The 15930-nt window shown below is 34.0% G+C and overlaps 1 protein-coding gene across 1 annotated transcript; it reads right to left on the reverse strand.

The window, feature by feature from the left end:
• Nucleotides 1-105: 105 nt before the first annotated feature.
• Nucleotides 106-4632, reverse strand: LOC122611249 (putative disease resistance RPP13-like protein 1). Its single transcript, XM_043784239.1, has 2 exons — nt 594-4632; nt 106-375 (listed from the first exon to the last, which is right to left on the reverse strand). The coding sequence occupies exon 1, from the start codon at nt 4596-4598 to the stop codon at nt 606-608; it is 3993 nt and encodes a 1330-aa protein (XP_043640174.1). The 5' UTR covers nt 4599-4632; the 3' UTR covers nt 106-375; nt 594-605.
• Nucleotides 4633-15930: the final 11298 nt, after the last annotated feature.

The raw sequence follows: 15930 nt of genomic DNA on the forward strand, positions 1-15930 counted from the left end.
ACCAGTTAGGTTTGAACGGACTTGTAGCAAACGAGCCACAACCGACTAAATATAACTAACAAGCGAGAAAGTAACTGATAACAACATAGGAGCATTCATCCTTCCTTAATAAAATATAGTTTGAACATACGCATTTATACCAGATTCATGAAGAGCTAGTCAAGTGGGTGATACATAGTAAAATTTAAAAGTATGACATCTGCAACAAATATCTAACATACAGACTGGTTGCCAGACTTCATACAAAGTAGGTTGATGAGTAGGCACATGCAACTAATAATATCTAACACAAAAACATAAACTTGTATTAGATGAAGCGATGAGTCTTTGAATCCTTGAAGCAATGGCAAATAACAAAAACATAAACTTGCAGTTCTGCAAAATTAACACAAAATTAACACAGCATGATAATTAGTATTAGATGAAGGTAAAGATATAAACTAAAAATCATAATGTTTTTGATTTACAATGGTAAATCTCAAGATAATAATTCTAAAAATTACAGTAGGATACAAAAAAAAAAAAGAACTAAAAAAAAACATTGAATAAAGTGTTGGGAATGACACAAGTGGCCAATAGGAGACAAAATTTACCTTCATAACTGCTCATCTTATGGAGACCCTGGGGATATCAGAGAGAAGGGGCCAATAGGATCCTCTTCTACTCATCATTTTTTCTTTCAGTTCTTCATGGCAGTCGTCTATATACAAACTCAAAAGTGTAGGCAATAACAGTGTCTCTGGCAGATGTTTCAACCTTGGGCACTGAATCTCGAGATGTTGGAGGGAGGTGAGGTGTTGGAGTCCCTCTGATGATATTCTTTCCATTTTCTCAAAACACCATAAACGGAGTAAAGTAAGAGATGATGATAACAAATGAGGAAGAAGTGAGGAGGAGGTTGGGAAACTCTTGATGTCTTCTTCTGCCCATGATGATCCACCAAATCCGCCCAATAGAGTTAGTTCAACGAGTGAGGTGGGGAGCGGGCCCCAATCTGATATCGGCCTCTTCAACCTCCCTATTATTAAGGAATCCAATTTGGGAGGCCAAACCCCACTTCCAAGAAGAGGTGGCCCATCCATGCTTGCACATTCAGTGATTTGCAGATGCTTTAGCGACACCAGATCCTTCAAATCAGGGAATGACTCTATTTCCCTACAATATCTTATCTCCAATTTCATGAGCTGTTGAAGGAAACATGTAGCTTTCGTCATTGATAGCAGATTTCCCCTAGTGAAGCTTATGCTTAAAACTTCAAGTGACTTGAACTTCTGCCATCCCCCTGCTGGGAAGGAGGAGACAGATGTAATTGACTTGCAACCATCAATTGACAACTTTTGAATGGTATTGTTGGCTGGACAACTCAAATGCTTCAGATTAACACAACTCCGTATCGTTAAGGTTTGAATGCTGTCTGGACAACTCAAATGCTTCAGATTATTGCAATTCCATATCTCTAACATCCTAAGAGATGTTGGGAGGTTGCTCCTTTCTTCTCCTCTTCCTCCTCCTATTCTTACCAATTCACCACAATATGTTATTTTCAACTTTTTTAAACTAACAAGAACCTCCTTACATGCATCCGTTGCTTCTTCTGATTCCCACAAATTCCTTATTTCATGACAACTCTCGATGCTTAATTCTACAAGTGCCTTAAGATACTGTACAATGCAGCCCCACACCTCATCACTAAGTTCTGATATACGCCATATACTCAACTTGGTCACTAATGAAGCTACACCAACCAGACTTTTCAATAATCCATAACCACATTCCGTTATTTCCAGAACCCTTAATGAAGGTAATGCTTCAAGTGAGACTTTAACCAAATTAGGACACCCACTTATAGTAAGCTCTTGAAGGCATGGAAACACTCTAACATCGGCATTCACCTCCCATCGTTCCATATTAGGACAGTTACGTAGCCAAAGCACTTCAAGGCGTGGAAACACTGCAACACCTACCGCATTGATTGACCATTCCTCCCATCGTGGCATATCACAAAACGATAGAATCTTAAGTGAAGGGAAAGCTGGAGATTCATTCCCGAATAATCCTGAACCTACCGCTTTCACGTCATCCATGTTATTAATGGACAACTTCTTCAATGATGGCAGCTGCCCAAGTGGTGGCAGAAACAAACAATTTCTACATTTAGAAATAGAAACAACATTCAATTTGCAAAACGAGGAATCCCCAACCCATTTTGGAAACTTTGTGCCCCCATATGACTCAACTTTAAGATTTTTCAGATTATCGCTATGAGGCTTAAGCACATCCAGGACCTGGACCTCTGTTTCAAGTCTTTGCTTTCCAGACCCATCAAAGTCATCACTCCATTCCATCACTAACTCACTAACCTTCATTTGTGACAGGTTCAGCTTCCGTGCTTGATCAATGTTTTGCAATTTGTCTAACCCATGAATGCAAACTTTGCGGCGAAGATTCTTTAAGTTCTTTAAACTTCTTATTGGAAAATCGGTCTCTCCTCCAATACTTATCTTCGATAGAGTTTGTAGGTTTTTCATCTCACCAAGACCTAACGGCATGTTCTTCAAAAGAGGTGTGTCTCTAACATCAAAATGCCGTAGATTTTTAAGTTTTAGGAAGTTGTCAGGCAACTCCTTCAAGTTCCCACAGCCAAACACGATCAATGTTTGCAAGTTATAAAGATTGCAAACACTGTCTGGTAAATGTGTGATTGGAGTTAAGGATACATTAAGATAGCGCAGGTGTTTCAACCCACCAACACACTTTGGTATCTCGTCTATTTCTAACTTACTCAAGCAAAGAGCCCTTAACAATGGCATACTCGGGAGTAGGTCGACCAAAACTTTTTGGGACAGGTGGAATCTCTTCCACCCGTCATCTCTCGCCACAACCGGCACTGCCAAAAACGTTCTTAAAGCATTAGCCTTTTCAATTGTTTTGAACTTTTTGAGAGACATGAATTCCTCACGAACAAAGGACATATGTCGGTACTTTTTCAAATTATGCTCTTTCACATTATTCTTCATTTCAACGTCTAACCTTATAAAAAACTCTTCGGCAACAGATGCAGCCAAATCATTCATGAGGTCATGCATCACGAATAACGATTCGTCGTTAGGCACATGCTGAAAAAATGACCTTGACAACAACTCATCAAAGTATTCCTCACCCAAGCATTCCATTGACTTGCTAGATTTTGATCCAAGCAAAAACCCCTCTGCCATCCATAGCAGAATCAAGTCCTCCTTCTCAAATACGTAATCCTTAGGGAATAAGCAGGAGTATGCAAATAAATGCTTGAGACGTGCAGAAAGATCAAGGTAGCTCAGTCGAAGAGCGGGAAGAATACCAGCATCATCTTCTAAACTCCATATCTCGCTTTCCAGCAACTCCTTCCATTTTTCTTCATTTTTTTTTGTGCTCCTCAACAAACTTCCAAGTGATTTTAAAGCCAAAGGAAGGGCACCACATTTTCGCACGATGCGCACGCCATATGATCTGAGATCTGGAGATGAATCAAAGTTATCTTCACCCAGTGCATACTGAGCAAGCAAAGACAACCCATTGCCGTCTGACAGCTTATCCAAATAGAACGGGTCATCACATCCCAACTGTTGGGTCAATTTTTCCGTTCGAGTTGTGATTATAATCTTACTTCCGGGGGCCACCGCATGAAATGGAGGCACTAACGTATACCAATCTTCAATCTTTTCGCTCCACACGTCATCCAAAACTAGCAGAAATCGTTTCCCAGAAAGTTTATTATTAAGCGCTTGTTGAAGCAGATTTGGATTTTGGAATTTCTTCTCTTGATCACCGCCTACAGATTCATAGATAAGTTTGCTGATTTTGAAGCTATCAAAAAACTCATCTGAGACACAAACCCAGGCCTTGAGTTCAAAGTATTTCTCGACTTTTGGTTCGTTATACAAAAGTCTAGCCAGAGTGGTTTTGCCCATCCCACCCATACCAACAATGGGCACGATGCTAAAGTTGTGCCGACTCACCGTTGCTTCCTCATGATCAGGTACCAGCTTCTGGAGCAGAATATTCTTTTCAGCATCACGTCCAACAATACCGGGTGTTAATAAAGAGGCCTCGTAAGGTCTTTCCTTTTTGTTTCTTGACGAACTTTTATCTTTGACCATCAAACCAAGATTAACTTTTTCATCATAAAGTTCTTGTAACTTGGTGGTAATATCAGTTAGTTTTTTATAATGCAACCTAGCAGCTGATGACGGTGTTGGTGATGATGCAGTGCAACAAGTTGAGATGAGCTTTTTTACCCTGCTGCTCATGTTTCTTGGAGGTTCCTGATCATCAGTGAGCCCAGAATGCATAGCAGCATCCGTTGCTAAAGCATCGAGTTCGTCGTCGATGTCATATGCCAAATGTTGGAGACGATTTAGCCAATCCCTAACGCTTTCGTCTGTTATTTCTTTTTGGGCAGCGTCATTAAGAAGCTTTCTGATCTGGCGTAAGGACGTGTTCCATTTCTTGAGCTCGGACTGAATTTCCTTGGAGCGATCAGCAAACTTGTTAGCGACTACAGAGACTAGCTTCTCGAAAACAATGGGGAGAACGGCAGAAAGAATCAATTCAGCCATTTTTTTAAAAACTTTTTCTATGAGAAAGTAAAAGATAACAAAGTTTTGGGTGCAATGGAAAGAAACTGAAGTCTTCTTTTATACTCAACATTTCATTTCAATTGAATTATTGTTCAAGACACGAAAATTGTGAATGAGATCGAATTCTCATCGGGTAGAATGATTCACTTTATCCCCCTCTTTTTCTACTTTACTTTATGATATATGGTCCCTAAACCCATCTTTTTCACGTGGCCATTTTTACAAATGTGTGTATACATAAAAGCATAGTTTCGACGAGGCTATTACAAATATTTAAAACATGCTTAATATCAAATGATTTGCAACTCACGAGTGAAATATATGCATTTTTTGTACAACTATTATAAGAATAACAAGATTATTTAATCAAGTGAAAATAATACTAAAAAGCTTATATATGTCATTCTTTTCCATAAAAGTGACACACTAACAATAAATTAATGATATCTTTTTTTCCGGTAAAAGGTTGTCACCCCTGTTAACATGTTATTACCTTCCAAATAAGAATAGGTAACTTAAATATTTACACTGTAAATGCCCTCACAGCCCCCCCACAAATGATAAGGAGAACCCGTGATGCAGGAAATGAATCAAGTGAGTGGCTGGACAGACCCAAACCACCCAACAACAATCAAACTAGCAAACTAGACAATAAAAGTAAAGCAAAGCTAGTGGTAATCTCGTGAACCAAGCATCTACATGAACTCAGTAGTATCACCTTCATCAAGTTCCATTTCTTCACATGCATCGCTATCAGAATCATCCTCTAAATCATCATTATCAGGAACAATAGGCTTTACTGATGTAATACTAACCTCATCCGTGTTAACCTGAGAAAGTGCATCATACTGGTTCCGAATCTCAAAAATCTCATCCATGTTAATGATATTTGTCTATACTATTTCATAAATCTTTAAGGTGTGTGTTTTTATCTAACATTAAAAGGTGAGTTTATCTCACATTGTTTATGGTAAAATTTAGAATGAAATGCAAACTTTGTAAATATGGAAGCAACTACAATTAAGATTATGGCTGACTTTTTATTTTGGAGAAATGATAGGAAATACGTGAAAGAAAAAATAATCATATTTGCCCCCTAAAATTTATTAAATGTACATATTAAGTCCTTGATCTGTGAGTGTAACAGTACGTAACATACGCACTACTAGCCGTACATATGCTTTCCCCTTTTATTTTTCTTATTTTTTTACTTTTCATTAAAGTTATTCCAAATGATTCGGTCTATACCAGGATTAATAAATGCTAGATTAAAAACATCGTATTGCATAGACATTCTTCTATCATATACTATAAAGTGTGAAAAAAGTTTATTAAATCATCTAATGTTCATATATAATAATCATGTCCAAATTTGCAACCTCACGGACGTTTTGCAAAAGAATGTCCTCACATGTTATAAAATTTCTTGTTAATTTGTGAACTCAAAATTTGCAGAACTCACAAGATATGAAGCAACTTACAAGAACGACAACTCTTGATCCTTTGTACCTTGAACAATTCTTTTTATTGTTCTCTAGAAAATCCAAAACATCTTGGATAAACCAAAAACATGTAAATACGAAAATATAGTAATGATTATTTCTCTATATAACTAAGAGAGAATATGTTTTTTCGTATGTAGTAACCTTAATTATAGGATAACTATGACTTTTGCTTATGTATAAATTTTTTAAGATATATCATTTATCTAAATTTAAATGACATATATAATGACACTTTATTTTCTTTTACCTTAGTTGGCATGCAATATTCCACAATTAATTGAACACTCTTCCATAAAATCTCTATACTAAATAAAACAAAATTGTGTTTATCTCATCATTTTATCAAAATATCTTATATGGCAACTCCAAAATCTCTATACTAAGTGTTATGTATGTTCAACCCTTCATTGAGGAAGGGTGAGGAGCTGTTACGGTTAGTTATGTGTTCTTCAACCTAACTTGAAGTACAAGGCTGATTATTTTGTGGTCTTCTGCCATTTCTCCTTGCGTTCGTGGCTGCTTGTTTGTTTTTTTCAAATTGTAAAATGGCAAGTTGTATGAATAAACGGTTTTAGTAAGTTGTGTAGATATGAAATATGATTGCAAGCAGGATTTTAATTGAGTTATCAGCTTTCCAACTTCCACACATTGTTATGAGAACTAGTTCGTCATTGAACCTATCGATAAAAAGTAAATTGTTCTACTAGTTGATTGGAATAAGAATCACTTGCTATTAGAGGTGTACAAAAAGCCGGGTTGGAACCCGAACCCGAAAAAGAAACCGAACCCGAAACTGGTCAACAACCGGGTTTGACCCAAACTGGTTCGGGTTTGACCTAACCTGGCGGTTACTAACCGGTTTGGGTTTTTGGTTTTGATTATCGGTTAGAGACCGGGTTGAGATCGGGCCGGGTTCGGTTTTTGGCCAAAACAACCGATTCAAACCCGATCATTAACGGGTCAAAGTTTGACCCCAAACCGGTTTCAAACCGGGTCGGGTTGGGTCAAACCCGGTTTTGGTTCCGTTGACCAAAAAACCGGTTCGGTTTCGGGTCGGGTAGAAACCGGTTTTTGTTCGCCTCTACTTGCTATGTGTGAGCCAATCTCAACCATTTAGATTCATAAATCAAAAAACAATTTGTACACCACTAATTCCACCATGTATCATTACTATTTAATATATTTGTACAGTTTGTTATGAAACCATAAGCGAAAGCTAAACCGGCCATGAAACCAATCTCTCTCTGTTATGAAACCATAAACGAAAGCTAAACCGGCCATGAAACCAATCTCTCTCTGTTTGTTCAAGATACAAATCATCTTTTATTGACACATCATCGCAAACGTATGAAAGTATGTTATCTTTGCTATTAGAACATGACGTTGATTATTAATCAGGCTTTAAGCTTTTTACCTGAAAATATGAAGCTGATTCCCTTGTATGATCATATTTCTTATTGAAGGACATTACCTTCTTTGTATTGTTTCATAACTTGAAAGGTGTTTAGTATTTAAGTACCTCCAAATAAGCTAGAAGAATCTAAGATATACAAGGAATAAATGAGATTTATTTCTTGTTACAAGCTATAAACCGAAGTGATAACATATTTTTAATTAAATAACTTGTACCTAAGTGAGTTGGTATAATATTAAATAATTATTCATGTAGTTTAAAACACATTATATTTTTCATTCAGTATATTTTTGGTGATAAATGATATATTTAAAATTTTTAACTTGATAAAAGTTTTGGAAGCAATTTCGTTTGGTTTATATCAAATTCGAAGAGAAACCAAATCATCATTTTTGGTTTAGTTTGAGCATGAGTAATTCGGTTTAATTTGGTTCTCGAGTGTAAAAAAAACAGAGGAAATTGAATTTGATCTTTAAACCACTTATTTTATTATGCGTGTAACTTTACAAGTTCATGCATCCATAGTTTTGAGAATGAGTTGTGTTATGTGGATTATTCAATCAATTATGTCATAAGTTTACAAGCTCATTGTATTATATAGTCATATTAAAAAGTTACTTGTCTTTTAATTTCAAACTTATTGTTAAGAATGATTTCATTTATGTGATCCTACATTTTTTTCTAGTCTAAAAGAAGTACTCATAGATTTGAAACTTTTCAATGCGAGAAACATGAAAATTCCACTCTCATAAACTCATAAAAGCTAGCATGGACGTCTTACGTCTATATACATACTAGTGTTATACCCGGCTGTTGGCCGGGGATAATAATAATACATATATTTTAATGCAGGTCATAATTTTAATATGTCAAACGTTACCATCGAACAAAGAAAACTTATTGTTAAACAATACAACATAAATCATAAAACACAAAACTTTGGTGACGAAATAATAATTGAAACCTTTCTTGAAAGATAAAAATAAGAATATAAAAACTTTAACGGTGAAAAAAAAGATTTAAATTGTAGTACCATGAATCAGCAAAAATAGAACTTTAATGGTAAAAATCCAAAAGTCTTAAAAAAAGTTAGCGGTTAAGTATGAAACATTTAAACATTACTACTTTAAAAGTAATGATATAAATCAAAATAAAAAGTAAAAACACAAAGAAGACAAATAATATCAATAAAACACAAAGAAGACAAGTGTCATTTACACAACACACTAGCTAAGGAATGAAAAAAAAAAAAAAAAAACTAAGCAAGCGGGCTAGCAGCCAGCCAAGCTGTTTCACTTTTCAGACGAAAATGTTTTGTATAGGAGGTTATATTTTGTACATGAAAATCATAGGTTATTAGGTAACCCATTCCAAGTTTTGGAAAAAATTAAAAATAAAGTTGATTTCCGTTACAGATAATTTTCGTAGTTGCTTTCTAGATTTAAAAATAAGTACAGTTTGTTTGTATTTTTTTTGCAAATAAGTCCAACAATCGATACATGTTAGCGATTTCTAGGTAAACCATTTCTAGTTTTGAAAACTATAAGTTCTATTTTAATTTTATTAATCACAGAAACTAAAGTTATAACTAGTCATAAAAAACGGTAAGAGGAAACCCATGATAAGAAAACCCTTTTTCCATTCCTGTGATTTGCTCACATAAAAATTTGAACCTAAGACATATGTTCCACTTTTGCCTCCGGAGACAGAGGTAATGGGTTCTATCCTCATCCCTTGCAAGACCGGAGGTCCATTTCTATCTTTAGATAGAACCTGGAAGCAGTCTCTCTACACCGTCGTGGTAGGGGTAAGGCTGCCTACATCTTAACCTCCCTCATACACCGTCAAGGTATTGGACCCAAAACTCGTAGAAGACGGCATTAGACGTTACTTACTTTACTTTTTACATATGTTCCATCATATATCGATAATGATTAATATAAAATTACTTTTTTAATTTCAAATTGTATACATATAATATAGAGTTAATGCCCAAAATAGTGTGTTTGCAAAAAATAATTACCAAAATGGTGTGTTTTAAAAAATATTAAAATGGTGTTTTTCTAAAAATTATTTACCAGAATGGTGTTTTTGTAAATTTTTGATTCTTTTGCCTAAAAAACTAGATTTTACTAATTTTACCATTTTTAATTAACCATTAAAACTTAAAAGCTTGAAATCAAACTAATATTTTAACCAATATATTTAAGAACTTATCATAGAAATAAATTTTAATATTTCGCGATGTAACGATAATTGATCAACGCAAAAAAATAAAATCTAAAATACGATACATATTAATGTATCATTCCCTTTTTAGTTCTATAGATAAGTAGTAATCTCAGTTTACAACATTCTACCTAAAAATGTTAAGCTAAATAATAAAGGAAAAATCCATAAAAAATTAATAATTTTACTAAAAATTCCTAATAGGTTATGAAAACTAAATAAGTTTCCTTTAATAAAAGTTTAGTGCAAAAATGTTACTTTTTTATGATTTTTTCCCTATGATAAAAACAACAAATTAAAGAACGCAACGTAGCTTCTGTTTGATTTGTAAATTAAATTTGTATAGAACAAAAGTAAGTTAGCTTTTATTTAATATGTCTATTTAATTACAGAAATTAAATCAATATTTCAAGGTGTGTTTCTAAATAAAAATTGTAACAAATTCTTAACATATGCTTTTGCAAGGAGGGTCCAATAACTACTTTGAATATATGATAGAACCGCCACTATGTCCAAATATATGTACGTCATTATGTTAGTATGCTTTACAACTTTATGTAAAATTATATGTATGCCATTATTTTAGTATGCTTTACAACTTTAATTCAATCTCGATCCAAACCTTTAAATCCGAAAAATGACTATAAACCGAACATAGAGTTGATAGATTAATAGATAGATATGAGTTTGGTTTCAAGCTTTTAAGTTTTAATGGTCTAGTAAAGATGGTAAAATAAACAAAATTTAGCTTCAAAGTAAAATAATACAAAACTTACAAAAAACACCATTATGATAAATAATTTTTAATAAAACACCATTTTTGCAAATATTTTTAAAATAACACCATTTTGGTAATTATTTTTTTTCCAAACACACCATTTTGGACATTATATATATATATATACTAGCATTGTACCTGCGCGATGCGGCAGCGTATTGGTGGTGACGACGACGGGTGGTGATGACAACGATCATGGTGGTGACGAACTGTTGGTAGTGGTGGGTGTAAGTAATTTATTTAATGTAATTAATGTAAATGGGTAGTAAAGATATTTTAGAAGATAATGGATTGATAATGTAAATTAATTTATTAAGGGTAAAATGATAATTTTGCATCTAACACTTTTATGAGAGAGAAAGTGATAATTATTATAATATAGTATAGATAAATACCGTGCCTCTTTTTCCATGCGCACACCTTTTCCAACAACCATAATCCATGTCGTTAAGTTTGTTGCAGCAATGGTCCCCAATAGCTAATGACCGTTACGTTTTTCCTCAATATAGTCCCTGTCGTTTAAAATTTATGCAATATTGGTCCCCTATCAGCTAACGATCGTTAACTTCTATTAAGGTGTTTAATGAAAGTTACAAAAGATGCTGCAAATCAGGGTTTTTTTTTTCCAACAAAGGGTTAGCTCCTAAAGTTCTTATATATTTTTTAATAAAAGTTACAAAAGATGTTACAAATCCGAGTTTTTTTTCAACAAGGGGTTTAGCTCATAAAGTTCTTATATTTAATATTCTAACATGATTTATACGGTACTTTCCATTTCCTTTTGCATTTCATATATATGGATAGGGGATTAGTAGGTACCAAATGATACATGAGATCAGGGGGTTTCCATCCGATTACCCTTTTTTATAATTTTAGTGCATTTTCATTATCTTTTTCTTCGCCAAGATTTGTCACATTTTTTTCAATTCGTTTTTTCCCCCTTCATTTATTCATAGAATTGATCGTTTAATAATTAATAAAACTTATGTTTGTACACGACAATACATCTCCCGTGTCTATAAACTTTTTCAAAGCAACGTTATGCCTCTTGGAGCAACGCCCAGCTACATAACTAGTATATATATATAAATAGCATGCATCGTTTTCTGTGCACATCTCTTTTTCAACAAAAATGATCCCTGTTGTTAACTTTCTTGCAATAATAGTCCTTGACGTCAATTCTTTTTCAGCAAAAATGATCCCTGTCGTTAACTTCTTTTTGCAATAATAGTCCTTAACGTTATTACATTCTAGAAAACTCTAACAATCACTAATGGTCGCTACAAATCAGGTCCTTTTCTCTGAGAAAGAGTTAGTTCCTTTTCGTTGATGATCGTTAGATGCTATTTTAGTGTGTAACGAGAGTTACAAAAGTTACTGAAAATCAAGTCCATTTCTCTATCAGGCGTCGGAGTATATAGTATTTGTGTCAAATTGATATTATCAATCGGTCGCCTAATTTAACAGAAAACATGAGTTTGTTTTTCGTTTTTATTTTTGCCTTATACTTTTAACTAAATTTTGCCTTCTTACAATTTATTGTTCAAATTTAATGTAACACCCCAACAAGGCGGAAACTTAGGGTATTAGTAGAAAAGCTCAGCGTGACATGGAAATTAAGTAGAGATGCTAAATGCATTCAAGGATTGAGTAATCCATACATAATTCAAGTACAAATACAAGTTACGGATCAAATAATGCACAAGGAGCACAACACCATCAATAGTTTACAAAAGAGATAGTCCAAAAAATGGCTAACGATCCTAGGCATAACCCAAAAACGGGTGCAATGAATCACGGATCCACAAAAGTCCAAGCTCAATCCTATCACATGCAATGCAATCATCCATCACGTCTTTGATTCACTTGATTACCTGAAAAACGTACTAAAAAGCGTCAACATAGAGTTGGTGAGTTCGTAGGTTTTGACCATAAGAAACAAGTGTCGGGATAACAACTGTTTAACCTTGATACGAACATAATTAGATCATTAAATGATCATATAACCTTGAAACCTTGATTGGGTCATTAAATGATCTCATAATTGGGATCGTTAAACGATCACCAAGCCTTGAAACCTTGATTGGATCATTTAATGAACCTCATAACCTTGATACGAACGCATAACAATCATAGAGCCTTGATTTACAAATTAGTCGGACACATAACCTTGATAACATAGCCAAACAATCATTCAACCTTGATTCACAAAGCCAAAGAACACATAACCTTGATAAACTAGACCACCAATCATTTAACCTTGATTCATAAAGCAAACGAACACATAACCTTGATAAACTAGGTAAACAATCATAAAACCTTGATTTACAAGCAAACGAACACATAACCTCGATTTCTTACCTAAACGATCACATAACAATCAAACAAGCCAATGAAACAAGTTGTACACTTTTCACCCCAAAATCATGTAAAGAAAAGGGGCTACGAACTCACCTTTGTTGGCAAAAACAAGTTAAGAATGATCACAAGCGCACAATATTCATCACAGGATCCCAACCTATAGTTATACATATATGCATATCAATACACTTCATAATTTCATTATTCGGGACTCGTTCGAAGAATCAAAATGATGTTTGTTGGATTGATACGAGATTAAAAGGATGTTAAGAATCGACTTGACAAGGATTTAAACGAGTTAAAGTCATAAAGGAAGGAAGCAAGCAACAACATGGGTAAGAATGGTTTGACTAAAAAGTCAAAACTGACCAAGAACATCCAAACCCTAATTCGACACTTAAATTCCGATTTTTGTGAGGTTTACTCAATCTGACATATAATCAACATGATTGAATCATAACAAACATAACCCCTTTCATAATTTCATTCCATAACATCACTTTAACTCAATATTCGATCTTGACCCATTTTGACCTCACAAAACCCTAATTCGACCTAGACCTCGATTTGAAGAATGTTAAGACATGTTTTGAGCATAATTTGACATAAATAATGTGTATGAGACTAACCCATACTTTAAAAGTCGTTCCATAACTTCAATTAAGCCTCAAATTCGATTTTTGACCTAAATTATCCAAGTTGCCAACCCTAAAATCGACCCATTAAGCTTTTGAACCAAAATTTGACTGAAGGTTGTTTAGGTTAGACTTGAAACATGATTATAAACATAAAATGGTAGATTTGAGAGGAGTTTTACTTACCAAAATTACCTTCAAAGAGTGAAACTTGAATTTGAGCAAGATGGAAGGATTTCTTGCACTTTGACTTTCAAATATTTGATATGATATAGTAATGATGATAATGATGTTGATTCTTTCACAAATCTAGCTTCAATAACATTAAGTGATGATGATTTTCTAGAGAGAGAGGGGGAGATGCAAGAGTGTGTGTTCTTGCATAAAGTAGAGAGAGAAAGAAAGATAAGAAAAATGGATGGGAGGAGGTTAAGTCTAAGATAAAGGGGGGTGTGGGTGCCAGTTTTTAATTTCAGCACCTTTAGACTAATACTCCAAGAATTAGTCTCAATCTGTCTATTTAGACTATTACTCTACGAATTAGTCTCATTCTGTCTTTTAGACTATTACTCTACGAATTAGTCTCATTCTGTCTTTTAGACTATTACTCTACGAATTAGTCTATTTTCTGATTTCGCCACATTTAGTCTACTAGAAACACGAGTTATACACATGAAAGATGAATCCGAAAAGAAAAGGCAAATGTTACCTTCATAATTAACGAAAGTCAACGGGTCCATTACCACAAGTGTTGCAATTAATCAAATTATCAAATAGGTCAAAATTTGCGAATGTTACACAATTCGATCATTCAACACTTAATTAATACCAATTACGTCACAAGTACATATACTTAACGGGTCAACTAAAGTCAAATTTTTTACAAATGTTACATTTAGTATGATATGCGCTAACTTCTACCGTGATTTACATGGTATTTCCCATTTCTTTTTGTATTTCACTTATAATACTATAAATTTAGTGCGTTTACATTATTTTTTCCCGTTTTGTCACACTTTTTTTGATTAATCATATAGTTGTTACATGATTAACATTCTTTTTTTATTCCTTCAACTATTTAAAGAATTGATCATGTAAATGATAAGATTTGTACAAGACATTTTTTTTTTCCAGACACACGTTTTAATAAGCAACAAACAAATGTATCTTCCGCTTGTATAAAGTCTCTGAAAGCAATGTTATGTCTCCCGCGGCAACGCCCGGGTACATAACTAGTATTGAAGTAAATTTCGTTACTACTTTATGCGAAAGAAAAAGCCCTACAAAATACTTGGTAAAGAAACTCCATATTAACATTAATATTTTCTGAAAATGCAAGAGCCCAAACCAGTACAAAGGCCCACTGCTTTAATATCATTTGTCGCACATATAGATACAAATACCACAAGAAGACATTTTTAAGTATCCAAATTATGATATTTGTGTCAAATTTGAATACTTCAATTTTGGGTCAAGGTTGGTGTTTCTTTTTTTTTCCTCACGTGGTGTTTTAAGGTTCTTTATCTTCAAATAAAATTGTTTTTCTTGTCAACTTGGACTATATTATGTTACTTATATGTTGACATCATGTTTGCATACTTTCAACTATATATTAAAACGTTAACTTCTTTATGAATGTTATTACTATTAGGTTAAAAAAAAAATGGTGTGGTTATGGGGAGGGAAGGATCAGCTTTCAAAAAACAACACCAAACTATCGAAAATTTGTTCCAAATCGTCTGCAAAGATGCCGGAATTTAACAACCCGAAGCTTCATGGTGTAGATGGTGGAAATGTGGCATCCGAAAGGGTAAAAAGAAAATATTCAAGTAAAAAGGAAGTTGAAGTTGACAAGGAATATGATGTTGTTTTGGTTACATTGGATAATAGTTGTTTGTCAGGCTCAGAAGACGACTATGGCTATGACTGGTCTATTGGGTGGTTGGAACCTCATGCATCTGGCTTCCAAAGTTGTGGTGACGGTTTTGATGATGGTTTTGCTGTATTGATTCGTTGTTATGGGCGTGAGCGAAAAGTTTAAGTACTGTTTATAAGACCTTATATCGTATTCTTTCATATGTGTATCCTGTGTGGATTTGTAAAAAAACAATGTGTATATATTTGTATATATAATTCATATTGAGAGTTCGGTTATAACGTAATTCTTGTTTTGATCAGATCATCACTTGTTTGAATTTAGTTTTAGATTTTACTTTGATAAACTCATATCGTTTTGCGAACAAACAAGAAATTCTTCACATCTAATTTACTCGTAATTTAGATGAATTTTACTTGTGAATCGGGTGAAATTGGACAAGACATATATCACAAATCATATTTGGATCAAAGTAGTGGATTTGATAAAGGCATCAAGAAAAGATTAACTGAT

This window comes from Erigeron canadensis, chromosome 8, assembly GCF_010389155.1.
Source record: "Erigeron canadensis isolate Cc75 chromosome 8, C_canadensis_v1, whole genome shotgun sequence".
NCBI classification, from domain to species: Eukaryota; Viridiplantae; Streptophyta; class Magnoliopsida; order Asterales; family Asteraceae; genus Erigeron; species Erigeron canadensis.

Bases quoted from the DNA above. Each gene is read 5' to 3' on its own strand.
- LOC122611249 (XM_043784239.1), bottom strand. From the start codon at position 4,598: ATGGCTGAATTGATTCTTTCTGCCGTTCTCCCCATTGTTTTCGAGAAG.